Source organism: Salvelinus alpinus, chromosome 24 (assembly GCF_045679555.1).
Source record: "Salvelinus alpinus chromosome 24, SLU_Salpinus.1, whole genome shotgun sequence".
NCBI classification, from domain to species: domain Eukaryota; kingdom Metazoa; phylum Chordata; class Actinopteri; order Salmoniformes; family Salmonidae; genus Salvelinus; species Salvelinus alpinus.
Window position 1 is genome coordinate 18,518,690 of NC_092109.1, and position 14,609 is coordinate 18,533,298.

The 14,609-nt window shown below is 41.3% G+C and overlaps 2 protein-coding genes across 2 annotated transcripts in view; one reads left to right on the forward strand and one right to left on the reverse strand.

The window, feature by feature from the left end:
- Positions 1-2,323: 2,323 nt before the first annotated feature.
- Positions 2,324-5,231, forward strand: LOC139551845 (microtubule nucleation factor SSNA1-like). The gene is made up of 3 exons (XM_071363205.1): positions 2,324-2,348; positions 2,484-2,683; positions 3,177-5,231. The coding sequence occupies exons 1-3, from the start codon at positions 2,324-2,326 to the stop codon at positions 3,267-3,269; spliced, it is 318 nt and encodes a 105-aa protein (XP_071219306.1). The 3' UTR covers positions 3,270-5,231.
- A 387-nt stretch (positions 5,232-5,618) lies between these two features.
- LOC139551781 (taperin-like) overlaps positions 5,619-14,609 on the reverse strand; it is a 28,664-nt gene continuing 19,673 nt past the window's right edge. Inside the window, exons 2-4 of the mRNA XM_071363117.1 lie at positions 9,450-9,651; positions 8,529-8,653; positions 5,619-8,358 (exon numbers count right to left, since the gene is read on the reverse strand). Of these exons, the coding sequence (XP_071219218.1) occupies positions 8,296-8,358; positions 8,529-8,653; positions 9,450-9,651 (390 nt within the window). The 3' untranslated portion in view covers positions 5,619-8,295. The remainder of the gene's footprint in view (positions 8,359-8,528; positions 8,654-9,449; positions 9,652-14,609) is intronic.

The following is a 14,609-nucleotide window of genomic DNA, read 5'->3' on the forward strand; positions in this document are numbered from 1 at the left end:
TGTACAAATAATATACAGATATCACACATAGGCGCCCATTACTACATGTACACTAGCACTGGAGCCCAGCAGGAACCGTGAGCTAGAGCTGGGTTCTGGATCTTGGTTAGGGAGGGGAAATATGCAGGCATGAAGCACAATGGAGGACCAAACCTGCCATAATTAAAATTAAATACATTCACACAAATATATACATAAATATCTAAATCCACACATAATTAAATAAATGAGCAAGGAAATTAAAAAAATGACAAATGTAATTAATTTTCTCAACATATCTGTATGTATTTAATTATTTATCTATGTTTTGTAATTATTCAAACTTTAATTAATTTTATTAAATATTTATTTATGTACTTCTTCCTCCAATATGATAATGAGGGTTGTCAATCAAACGTCTGTAGGTGGTATCTAACAAACTATTGGTTGATCAATGTCACGTGTTGCTCCACTGCTTTTTCCTGCTTTTGCACCACCTATGTGAAGCTAGCCACAATAGTAGAGTTTGCAGGTTGCCTTCAAAATGAAAGTCCCGCATTGAAACTGTCAGACAGATACAAATACTGGAATCATCCCATATTTTAACTGGATACTGCTTATTAACAAGTTTGGAATGTTATATCAATTCAACAATTTGACCCCCAAAAATTATGTGAATGGCACTGTGGATTTATTAGACTTCACAATTGCTAAAAAAAAAAATGCAAAAAGTGTGGGCTCAACAGGTGGGGCTATTAAATGAATCATTGTTCATTAACAGCAAGCTGGAGAGGTCACGGTCAAACTTAGATGCATAACGTACCGGAGTGAGCTCTGTTGGGGCAGTCCCGTTAGATCTCTTATATACGGTACTACTTACACAGACAAGTTACATAGGCATGGTTCATAGGATTGGTTCCTGCAACAAAACAACGAGAGAAAAAATGATTGGTTCCTGCATGTGTCTGGCACGTCTCCTATCTTGATTTATATAACATATTCTGGGCGTTCTGCCAGATTGTCCTAAGGAGGGCATCATGACGCCCCCCCTCATATCTTTACCAAGCACAGGCAGGAAACAAGGATTATTTATGACACGAAAGTCAAGATGAACATTTAAGGCTGTCTCTTCACACGATACATTTTCCCTCACAAAATGTTATAAACTGAAAAGTTTACACAAATATTAGCGTAGTGGTTTAAAATCACATGATCAAACGAAGCTTCAGATGTCATTAATCACGTGATAATGTTACTTTGAAACGAGCATCAGAAACATTTGGTGCTTTCGGGACAACTGGGAACTCGGAAAAAAACGAGGTCAAATCATGACGTCAGCGATCTTTATGTCGGAAAGTTGGAGCCAAATTGTGGTCGCGGGCCAAGAAAGTTAGGTAACACCTGGTTTAGTGGGAGGGGATATAACTCAAGAATGTTAGTATCATCCAAGTAGTATGCTATTGTGTGTGTGTGTGTGTGTGTGTGTGTGTGTGTGTGTGTGTGTGTGTGTGTGTGTGTGTGTGTGTGTGTGTGTGTGTGTGTGTGTGTGTGGACACGGCAGCCCTTCTATGCTACAGCAGACCCTTGGGAATTATCCACAGACTATATTTCACCTTGCTGTAGCACAGCCATAAACCCCCTGACACTTGGGGTTTAAATCAAGACAAGGCATTCTGCTTATGTATAATTTAAATGCTTCCAACTCTGAGTAACTGTGTTTCAATCAGAGTCCATGTATCAGAAGCCCATTAGATTTATCTGTCTGACATGACTGGATAAATTAACCAGGATAAATGATCTAACCATGCAGACATGTCTCCTGTCAAGTTTAGCCCAAGTGATCTTCTTTGTTATTTTTCATTGACATTGTCTGTGAGATCAATTGTACCCTTGATTCTCAATCCCAGTTATTTACAGTTTTGCTATATTTCATGTCAGCAGTTGTTATGAATCATAATGAATGGCTTTGAAAATATAGGCTAGTGTTATGGAGCTGGTTAGATGGAGTGTTGGTGCGAATAGAGCCTCTCTTAAACTGGGAAGGAGATCTTAGTCAGTAGCTGTGGTTTGAATTAGACGTGACCTCTAGCAGTGGGATTGATTTACTGTATGATTGTCTCTCTGTCACACACACACGTCCTTCATCCATCATAGGCTGGAATGGGCTGATTCAGTAGGAAGGGCCTGCTGAGTGAGTGGGACCTCAGCTTAGACCTCCGCCTCCCTTTTACATTGTGCACAACAAGTCTGACATGTATTTAGGAGGATAGGCTATAGGTCTCTTGGTTGTTTTCTCTTTGAAATACCCAGATTTTCTACAATTTTCATGATGTTCGGACTAGGAATGCAGGCCCAGGCTATATTTGATGGTAAGCATTCATAATTATAAATAATTGATCTAGGCTACAGCTCAAACACTAAAAACCGAGAAGTTGTTTCTATGAGTACCTTGGTTGTTTCCACATTCCACCTCTTAACAGCCAGTGTTGTTTCTTTTACCTCAGGTATCGAGGAGCTGTGTTCTAAGAGGGATGAGCTGAACCGTCAGATCCAGCAGGAGGAGGAGGAGAAGGGTCGTCTGCAGCACGACATCCGTGTCCTCACCGAGAAACTAAGCCGCGTCAACGAGAGCCTGGCCCGACGACTCTCCGTCCGCGCTGACTTTGACCACACCATCGGCGAGACCGAGGGTGCCTTTATGAAGGTCAGGACCAGCCAGGGTTTAGGGTTTATATTTTTCATGAGAAAAAAAAGTATGTTTTTCAGTGTTATTTTAGTCTCACAAAACCATGAAAGAATATTATGTGAACTTTACAGTACATATCAATTTGACTGCAAAAGGACCTGTTAATGTACTGGGTAAGATAACATTCTCCATGTCTTCTGTTCTCAAAGAACACTGGATGGAATTATTTGCAGCAATTCCAGACAGCAAACATCCCACGTGTTATCTTAATATCCAACTCCCTTGGTGTTACTAAGAGCATAATAGCAGAGCAAACAAACGCCCGTAAGTGTTGTTAATTAAAAACCACTGAGTGCTCAGAGTCAGACTCTTCAAATCAAATTGTTACACAGCAGATTGTCTGATTAAGTGGTTGTCTAGCTGTATCCCGATCCCACTTGACTCAGTCTATGGTATTTCATACAGTAAATGCAATGAATCTTATGTTGATTCATGTCTTACTCTCTCTAAGATTCTGGAGAGCTGTCAAACACTGCTGAGTGTAATAAAAAAGGAAGCAGGAAATCTCGGCAAAGCCACTGAACCCAGAAGGAAAGACCACTGACGTCCAGACTACCGCCCCTAAACCTTACCTCTCACCCAGACACCAGCATTTCCCCTCACCCTTGTAACTGTGCACTGTTTGTACACTGAACAAAAATATAAATGCAACATGCGACCATTTCAAAGATTTTACCGAGTTACAGTTCATATAAGGAAATCAGTCAATTTAAATAAATTCATTAGGCCCTAATCTATGGACTGGGAATACAGATATGCATCTGTTGGTCACAGATATCATTTTTTTTTAAAGGTAGGGGCGTGGATCAGAAAACCAATCAGTATCTGGTGTGACCATCATTTGCTTCATGCAGCGTGACACATCTCCTTCACATAGAGTTGATCAGGCTGTTGATTGTGGCCTGTGGAATGTTGTCACACTCCTCTTCAATGGCTGTGCGATATTGGCGGGAACTGGAACACAATGTCGTACACGTCGATCCAGAGCATCCCAAACATGCTCAATGGGTGACATGTCTGGTAACTATGCAGGCCATAGAAGAAGTGGGACATTTTCATCTTCCAGGAATTGTGTACAGATCCTTGTGACATGGGGCCGTGCATTATCATGCTGAAACATGAGGGGATGGCGGTGGATGAATGGCACGACAATGGGACTCAGGATCTCGTCACGGTTTCTCTGTGCATTCAAATTGCCAACAATGAAATGCAATTGTGTTTGTTGTCCGTAGCTTATACCTGCCCATACCATAACCCCACCGCCACCATGAATCACTCTGTTCACAACATTGACATCAGCAAACCGCTCGCGCACACACAACGCCATACACACTGTCTGCCATCTGCCCGGTACAGTTGAAACCTGGATTCATCCGTGAAGAGTACCTTTCTCCAGCGTGCCAGTTGCCATCGAAGGTGAGCATTTGCCCACTGAAGTCGTTTACGATGCAGAACTGCAGTCAGGCCAAGACCCTGGTGAGGCTGACGAGCACACAGATGAGCTTCCCTGAGTGGGTTTCTGACAGTTTGTGCAGAAATTATATGGCAACAGCTCTGGCTGGCATTCCTGCAGGCAGCATGCCAATTGCTCCCTTAAAACCTGAGACATCTGTGGTGTTGTTTGATAAAACTGCACATTTTGGAGTGCCCTTTTATTGTCCCTAGCACAGGTTGCACCTTTGCAATGCTGTTTAATCATCTTCTTGATATGCCACAACTGTCAGGTGGATGGATTAGTAAACAAATTTGTGCACAACATTTGAGAGAAATAAGCTTTTTGTGGGTATGGAACATATCTGGGATCTTTTATTTCAACTCATGAAACATGGGACCGACATTTTACATGTTGCGTTTATATTTTTGTTCAGTATAATATACACTGAGTATACAAAACATTAAGAACACCTGCTCTTTCCATGACATAAGCTGACCAGGTGAATCCAGGTGAAAGCTATGATCCCTTATTAATGTAACTTGTTAAATCCACTTCAATCAGTGTAGATGAAGGGGAAGAGACGGGTTAAAGAAGGATCTTTAAGCCTTGAGACATTTATGACACGGATTGTGTGTGTGTGCCATTCAGAGGGTGAATTTGCAACACAAAAGATTTAAGTGCCTTTGAACGGGGTATGGTAGTAGATGCCAGGTTCACTGATTTGGTCAAGAACTGCAGCACTGCTGGGTTTTTCACACTCAACAGTTTCCCGTGTGTATCAAGACTGGTCCACCCCCCCCAACTTCACATAACTGTGGGAAGCACTTGAGTCAACATTGACCAGCATCTCTGTGGAACGCTTGACACCTTGTAGAGTCCATGCCCTGTTCAAATGAGGCTGTTCTGGGGGAAAAATGGGGGAAGTTCAACTCAATATTACGAAGGTGTTCCTAATATTTGTATATACAGTATATTTATGTAAAATGTTTTGACTTTGTCTAATACTGCTGTTTACTGGCATAGTTATTTTATACCAATTGAATCATTTTAATAAAGATGATCTGTGAAGAATCTGTTCTCATTTGCCTATTGCAGTGTATGGGACACGCCCAGAAGTAATTCCTTAGGTTGTTTTTCTTGAATGCTAGTGTCTTTCAACAGCGGTACACGAGACAAACACACACACACTCCCGGTGAGATGCTGTCTGACACTTTGATATGTAATTACAGGATAAATATAACACAATGCAGGTTTAGGTGGAAGCACTAGTACTAGTAAATCTCCTTCACGAGATTTCTGAAGCTTTTTGTCCGCTTTGTTGATGTTGTTTATTAGGTCAGGTTTAACAATGCATTTATGAGTTTTGGCAGGGTAATGTTTTGCAATTGGGAGATTCTGCCTTCACATGAGGGATGAAGAGTCATCAGAAACACGATAACAGACTATTCACACTGTCCTTCAAGGCTTCATCTATTTATTGAGCTTTTATTTGTACAGTTCTGACATCTTTTTTTGCCCAAAGCGTTAACAAGTACACATTTTACAGTAAGCACATCTCTTTTGATGCTGGAGATTTAGACAGAGGAAGAGAAAAACAAGATGAGATGGGGCTTCTAGCTACAGTATGACAGACAAGTACTGTTTCTTCTCAACAGGACCAGACAAATAGGACAATATCAATCTTTCAAGTGAATCAGTCTTCATCACGATAATAGCCATCTCAGTCTTGCTTGTGTCACACAGTATGACCACTGGAACATCCAATGATAAAGCCCTGGCTTTTGGGCCTCCGCTTTGATGAAAGCCAACATTACAAGCGCATGATTCCCAGGAAAAGCTGTCGGCCTCCTTAGGGATTTGGTCCTCAAAGGCAGCAGTTAGCACAGATGAATGGCATGCGTGCTCTGTATGCTGTGTGAGATTGATCGAAGGACTAACAGTAGACACTAACCAGGGATCATTCTCTCGTCTTCCAATAACATTTCAAGGTTGTGGCAAACATTTTAAGAGATCATGGCATTATTGGGCACTGCATTCTTCATATTCCCCTATTTCTATGATGAGATGATACATATATGGATTGATAAGCACCTCTTTCACCTTCACTGTATTTCTTCTGAGGTGCAAAACAAAGCTAATACAATGACAGTGCAAATTAAAATACAACCTTGACATAAAACATAATCCAAGTCTGTCTAATCATGATACAGTATACAGAAAAATGTAGCCTCTCAATAGCGCAGTGCTTTTATGTCTGTTCAATCTAAACCCGTTCTTTTGATTGAAGATATGAAGAAAAAAAATCCCTAAGAGATGCAAGTAATAAATTATTCTTATGAAAACATCATTGTAGATTATAGAAACGACATCAATACTGGCCAAAGGAGAACATTGGAAAATTATGAGAATGCGAGTGGTGGCCACCACAGCAATAGATGGAACACTTCAGTCAATTGGCATTTTAAGTAAAAATTCTTTCAAAGACATGGGAGCAACCTTTAAAAAAAAAAGAAGCTTTTTACTTCTTAATCTTTCACCACAGGTCTTAGATACACACACAATCATTAGTTTCATAATCAATGTCGTCTTCATTACTAAAATGGACCAGCTCACGCTCTATGGAACGTGAAGGTTTATGAGGTCAGGCTGTAAAGGTCAAAAGATATTCAATGGTCAATGTGAAGGAAACACAGCCATGAGGACGCACCCTTCCCTTCTATACCAGCTATTTGATCCATATACTATACATGAACGAGTCTCTGGCATGCAAACTTCAACATTAAGAGGATAACTCAAGCCTTCACACACCAACGTGCTGGCGAATGGTTTCTCTCAATATTTGCTATTCGTGGTTTATGTTGGACATTTTTATCTTTCACACTTGGTGTTCAAACATTAACACTGAAAAGGGGAAGTTGTTCTAATAACATTGTAGACAGTGAGTCTAACACCAAGGCATTTATACTCTATGCTTTTGACACGAAGCTTCTCGCAGAAGATATTCATAGTATCAAATTTTCTGCCAAGGCAATCTTTTAAGCAGTACATCTCAGATCTTTGATGATAAAACATTAAATTGAGCAGGTCTACAGAGCTTTGCATAATCTTAAAGGGGGATGTGTTGAAGTTTGCTTGCTCCTGGACTCTTCAGGCAAAGTCTCCAACACAGCATTGTTGTAAGGAAACATACAAAACTAAAAGCATACAGAAAAAAACATACAGTACGAGGAACCAAGTCAATAGAAATCAGAACATGCAGGTACAAAACAACAATAAACTAGGCTTGTGGCACCCTTTCACTATTTAAGTCTTCAGTTTTTTATTTGTCTGCCATCCCCTACGGAGTGTGGAGTCCTCGGCCTACGTCCTGGGACTCCAGGACACGATAACGCTGAGTCTTCTTCACCATGATACGGACATGCACTGATGGCTTCCTTGTTTGGAAGGAATTTGGTCACTTACCTTCACAAGGTGTTCTCCACCACTACATACATCCCCTTCAGAAGGACACATGGAGACCATAAGCACATTATGTATAATATGACATTATCGATGGGAGACACAAAGGCTGCGTTTAGACAGGCTGCCCAATTCTGATCTTTTTTTTCACTAAAATTGGTCTTTCGACCAATCAGATCAGCTCTGAAAAAGATCTGATCAGATGTGATTGTTCAAAAGACTAATTAATGGAGAAAAAAAATAAGGATTGGGCTTCCCGTAAAACACAGCCTTAGAGAGAGACATTTAGGCAGACAGATTGGCTTCTTCTGGAGACCGTAAGCCTGGGAAACTGCATTATAATGCATGTTTATCTTAAACTCTTGATTTATTTTGACAATCAAATACAGTCTGTCAGATCCGGTTCAGACTTCACTGCTCAATGGCAGTCAATGAAAGTAGGTGGAGGGGAAACACAGATCAACTGTACAGGTAAGGTGAGGACAGTCCAGCTGCTTGAATGGTGGTTGATTGGTTGGTTGATGTCTGGGTGTCAAACTAAACTTGAAAAAGAGGAGTGCTTTGAAGTGCGATTTGATGTCCAGTTCTGCTAAGTCTCACTGGTCCCAGGTGGGGGTTGTGGTTCCGGCTGCTGGTTCTGGAGGGCAGTGGTCAGTCCTGTTTGGTCCAGGCAAATCAGAAGTACAGCGCAGGTTCACTGTTGAAGTCTGACAGAGAGGAGCTATCTGCTGGGGTGAGCTGAGAGATAGATAGGGAATGAAGAGCAGGGAAAGGGTGGGGGGAAAAAATATAGTTACCTTTGTAAATCATGTGCTGTTAGGTCATTCTTATAGTGTACAAGTATCCCTGTACAAGTTAAGGTTGATGAATGAATGCGTCACTTCATATACTTTAAAAAGAAGCCTTACCATAACTTCCTCTGACATCTGTGCGTGCTGGGAATTGGTGGCCCCCTGGTAAACAGGGTCATCAAGCTTATGTTCCTGCCAGGTGTTAAAATCCACAGTGTGCTTGGGAATGTAACTGGACAGATCTGAAGACATAGGAAACGGGGCAAAGCCCAATGTAAATCTGTAGCACAATGGGATTACATATTCTGCATGAATTCTTGCAAGAACATAACCATGCGCTCATGTACGGATTAGTTAAAGATTGGCAATAAGCTGTGGCAATAAGCTGTGTAATGAATAACTAATGTAGAGACATACTGCATGGCTACTGTTGATCAATTTTGTGGGAGAGCAGATAAACAACTTGTTCAGTTACATCCCACTAAAAGATTGCTCTTGCCTGCTGAATTGACCGCTCATGAGTGGTGCAGCGGTCTAAGGCACTGCATCTAAGTGCTAGAGGTGTCACTACAGACCCTGGTTCGATTCTAGGCTATATCACAACCGGCCGTGATCGGGAGTCCCAATTGGCTAGCATCGTCCGAGTTAGGGTTTGGCATGGTAAATAAGAATTTGTTCTTAACTGACTTGACTATAAAAGGTTAAATTAAAAACAAATAAAAGCAGAGTTCCTATGTGTTTGGATGTAAAGCTAACTCTGACCAGTAGGTGTCTCCCATGCTACATTATAACCATGAGCAGTTCAGCACCATTCAGCCATTTCCAGATTACTAATAAATTGGACGGAATTAATTTCTCTCCCTTTCCTTATCTTACCCTCCTTACCATGAGAATAGGTTTCGTTTAGTCTGTTCGATTCATTTTCCTCTAACCATTTATCCTTCTCACTCCTCCGATTCCATCCCCCCCTCTCTTCCTCTCATGCTATCCATTTCCTGCTTTCCTTTCCCCCTCCCCCATTCCCTCTAGTTCTCTCACCAGTGCTGTTGCTTGTGTGAGATGGGGAACTGGTGAAGCTTGGACGAGGGATGTGGATACGGCCCACCATGCTGGGCTTATCTTCTTCTTCTTCTCCTCCCTTCACGTCCTCCTCATCCTCCTCTTCGCTGTCCCATACGCTGCTCTCGGAGGGGTACTCATAGGTGCTTTGGATGCTTGACTCGTTGAACGAGATATTCAGCTGAAAGAGGGGGAACGGAGGAGAAGTGACTCAGTTTTTAAACATTCAAACATAAGACTCTGTGGTTAAATGCTAGGACTGTTGTTTTCTTTTGGATTTAGTGCTATGAATTGAATATCAGGTAATTTCAGCACTTTTAATTAGTAAGTGCACCAGAGGGAAAATGTCTGCTTCAGTTTAATTAAATGTACAAAGCCTGACATCATTAGGCTAACTCGATGCTTGGGATTTCCCTTATGCTTCTTGTGGCAAGCTTTCTTCATCAGCACTACAGTACTAATTCAGTATGACAGTACCACCAGTTTATTGTGCATACTTAACTTTACCCGCCCAAGATGACAGAATCATTTTATGACCACAAAACATTAAAGCATTTTGTTTCCTTATTACTAATCATTAAAATCAGGCTGGCCTACTTTGATTGTATGCATTTCAACACCAGCGTTATATGTATGTATGTGTACATGAACCAAACTGAACCCAAGCACAATATCTTTATTGATTGGGATTACCTTAAAAGGCACATGTAATTTATGATAATCTGTTCTTGACCTGTGAGTTTAATTTCCCAGTTTCTGTCTCTAGTACCATATCACAGGGCAGGTGGCAGCCTTGCAGAGGCTGCTGGCATTGTGATTGATGGCTGGAGAGCTTGTAAAACATCTCCATTTGGCAACACTCCAGCGTTCTACAAACATGCCACCGTGGGGTGAGACTGTTGCGATATGTTGCGGAACACGACTGTCAACTTCACAACGGCAAACAATGGTCTTAAGGCTTAAAGAAGCTCAAAAGAATGTTTAACTTCAACGTCCAATAAGCTGTGACAATTAAGCATACAGTGCACACAGTGTACTGCTGCGTCTCCCAGGAGTCAGCTGATATCAGTGCTGAGGATCTGATGTACCCCTCTCCCCCATCCCCTTCAGTAGGCACTGCTCTAAATCACCCCTAATCTCCATCACATAGCCCAGCCCTTACCCTTCTCTAGCCCCTACCCCAGCTCCAGTCTGGCCTGCTAGACTTATGGATATAGGGGCTAGACAGGGAAATCTAAAATGTACACGGGCTAAGCATTGCGTCAATGCAACCACAAGTGATTTAAACTTCTCTCCTCTACAGACAGAATTTACAAGATGGATTAAACTCTGTTCTAAAATGGCTTCCTTTTGATCAGTATTATAATTTAGTCGAATCAAAATGAGAATAGGCTATACCTCATCTATTCAAATAACTCAATGCTTTCTCAAACTTGTCATTTGATGAAACACAATCATTTGATTCTTATTGCCTTAGAGGTCATCGCTAATTTGGGAAGTCGTTAAAAATATTTACTTGTGGTGCATTCAGCTAAACATTAAAAAACGTGCTTTGAGTGGAGGGAAAGCCTAGGGCAGCTGAATATGGGAAAAACATTGCGATTGCGATTTGACGTGCAATATCGAGCAAAACACTTGGGTGAACTGTTGGAATCACAGAAATAGAATGACTTGTCTTAACAAGCAAAGTGGACTGCAGCATTGTCTTGTTGGAACAATCAGTTGACCGCATTTGACCTAACAGAACAACATGCAAACCTATAGTGAATCTAACAGCGAGGAGTAAGTAACTGCGCTACTTGAGTGGGTGGGGCTTGGAGAAGAAAAAAATACTAGAAAAATGGACATTACACGCTGCTGAGATATTTTCAAAATATTGCGTGCGATATGGATATTGATGTGAATTTGATTAATTGTGCAGCGCTAGGAAAGGGCTAGCTAGCAGAGTTAAGTTGTGACACGTCCAGAAAAGTGTACCACCAACTACATCGAGTCACTATCAGTGGATACTTTTAACATTTTTACTTATTTAATACGTACCTTGTACCTACGCTTGTCATGTGTAACTGCAAACTTTTCTTTGGGTGCTGATATGCTTAGTTCTTTATAAAAACTAGTGACTTCAAACGTGTACTACCACTCCATACTTAATGTTATTTAACCTGTACTTTGACAGGGAGTCATGCTGAGGTCTCTTTTACAGATACAAAAAAGCACTGTTTTACATTATGAAAAGTAAAACAGAGATTCAAAATACAAATCATAGAAAACAAAACACATTCCTCAGTAAAGAAAAAAAGGTATTCAATGAGCCATCTGAATTGCCTTAGAGACACCAAATCAGAGTTTGTGATTATTCCACAAGTAAGGTGCAAAAAAAATAAAAAAATTAAAGCAGATTTATCTAACTCAAGAGATCGAAGAGTTGGCCATCCCCGAGACCGGGTCTGGTAGCTCGTACGTCTGTAGATTAATAACGAAGTACGGTATGGCAAGTTTATGCAAGACGGCTTTATAAACAAAAAGAGTGCAATGCATTGATCTACGAGACTTCAAGGTAGGGCCAGCCTTCTTTCTGGTACAGAATGCCGTGATGTATACTGAACCTATCGCCCGTAATAAAGCTACGATAAACTGTCCAATAGCTTCAATACAGTGGCAGCTGCATTAATAGACAATCTATAACCGGTATCAATGTTGACTGAATGATTTGTTTTCTGCTATTTTACAAAATACATAACCTGTTCACATACAGGAATGCTTACTGTGTACCTGTACTTGTCCTGATTGTTAGAGTGGTCAGTGAGAGTTGGAATCCATATTTTTTAATACCAAAAAATACATTAACAGAGACACCTTGGCAGAGGTCGGGTAAAATAGTAATTTTTAAAGGTAAGCGTTAAAGAATGGACATTTAAAAAAAGTATTGACTGATAGTGACTCGATGTAGTTGGCGGTACACTCTTCTGGATGTGTCAGTGTATGACTAAGAAGAGAAAGATTTGTAAAATGTATTGTTAGTCATACTGTAGATATATACCAAGAAAATAAGGCTGGGAATTGCCAGGGCCCTCGCGATACTTAGGTGCAGACATGATATGTATTGCGATTCTCACAATTCTATATGTACTGCGATTCAAAACTGGTTTTATAGGGCTGGGCAATAAGGCCGAAATATTATATCACAATATTTTTCACATTGATGATGGCACAGTATTTTATGTTTTTGAATAATAAAAAAATAAAAAAAGGTCAGTGCACACAAGGGGCACTATTTCTTCCCATACCCCAGCGAGGCAGGGGCCCCTGATCTTTAGGGAGGCCCCAACCAAAACTATTGAAAGCCATACCACGGGTATTTCAAAATATCCCAGCATTAAAGTATACGGCCCAAGCCAAAAACACTTTTTTTAAATTCTGTGATCCTATCATACAGTTGCTGTGTGTTTGGCCTAAAATGGCCATGGCTGATCCAAAATGACAGCCGTGGCCTATCAGTGACAGCGACCAAATGAGGTGCACAAATACTATTATTTCGGGGCACATAAATCCATTCCTTTGGAGTCTAAAACCATATCACTGGACCTCTAGCTCCAAAAACACCATCAGCTCTGTCTAAAACCCTCCATCTCACCCAAGGTTCCTGCTCAACTTAATCTCACCAAAGCATTTGTGAGATTAATGTCCTGCTTTAGGAGTCTCCATGCCAGAGGAGTGTATCAATAAAATCAGACTAGCCGCTGGGTTAGCTTCCTCTCTGTGTAGATCTGGGCTGAGACTTCAAGGCTGCCCCCCTCTCTCTCGCTCTGCCCACCCGTGGCTATGAAGGCCTGTATTATTGAAGCAGAAGCGATTGCCCTCCTCCTCTATGGGCACTGAGACAGGCCAACAGAGGGCCAATTCAGGCCCCAGACTTTTCCCATTCACCAATGCACACTTCAGCAGGACGGAGACCACAGAACCGGATTGTTTGAGCACTCTTGCTCTCCAATAACGGGACAATGACCAAGAAATGACTCAGCGGAAGAGAAATGGCCAATTTGAGTATGTTTGGTGTTGGTTGTTCATGATTTTTTCCCCTCAAGAGAGTAGTGAGAGTGTATAATTGTGTTGTGTTGAATATCATGTTTCTTTGTTTGCAAATCTTTCTGTGCGGGAGAGAACGAGAACAAGCGAGAAAGAGTAACAAAGCAAGAGAGGGAGAGAAAAAGCAACAGAGGGAGAGTGTGGGTTGTCTGTATGAATGTGCCTTGGCAAATAGGCGAGATGGGAATCGAGACAGAATTGACATTTTACAGGCCACCCAAACATGCTCTGTCCTAGTTTGGTTGAGGGTATAGAGAGACATGTTGCTCACTGACAGACGCGCACCAACACACACAAGCGAGGGTAGAGTCTGGTCGAGTTCCTCCAGTCTGGCAGCAAATTGGAGGGGAGCGCTGCTGTGGAAGTTGGGAAGGAGCTACAGCAGCAGTAAGTACAGGGTTTGTGTGGGTGTGTGTTGTGATAGGAGAGGGAGGGAGGGATTGCCTTGTTAATGCCTCTCATTGAGGTGTGGGACAGACTGACCAGATGCCTGATTAAAGCTAATCTCCTGCCAGGCAGTTGCTATTAGAATCCTACTACACTCGAGGACCCAGGCAGCCACGCACATACATTGTCACATAAGGAAAGAGGAGATTGAGCGTGGATTGGAGTTACTCCACTAAATCGCCCACCTAAAAATGTTCATTTCAATTCCAATTTTGAACAAGCCTCAAAAAGGGAGACCAGCTCTACTAAACTGAATATAAAATAGCAGCAGGAATAATTTGTTTCTGAACTCAAACAAGCATTAGAAAATCTTAGGGCTGGTAGAATTACTGTATAAATCATGTAAATTACAATTATGGATGAAGACAGTGATGGTTACTTTATTTTCATCATAACCGTTTAAACATGTTATTTATTTTTTAAATTGTGGAACGAACAGCTGACTGAAGACTGGACGGCGGGCATTTGTGAGGAAAACAGTCCTAATGTTGGAAACACGCACGCAGCTTTATGTTGTCACCCAGAATCAAGTTTATTTTTCAAGCTACAGCGCACAATATTTTTCATAAAGTACGTTTTTTTTAAAGGACCAAAAGAGTTTAGTCT

Bases quoted from the DNA above. Each gene is read 5' to 3' on its own strand.
- LOC139551845 (XM_071363205.1), top strand. From the start codon at position 2,324: ATGCAGGCCCAGGCTATATTTGATG. The intron at 2,349-2,483 runs GTAAGCATTCAT...CTTTTACCTCAG, and splicing joins GGCCCAGGCTATATTTGATG to GTATCGAGGAGCTGTGTTCT. The intron at 2,684-3,176 runs GTCAGGACCAGC...ACTCTCTCTAAG, and splicing joins CCGAGGGTGCCTTTATGAAG to ATTCTGGAGAGCTGTCAAAC.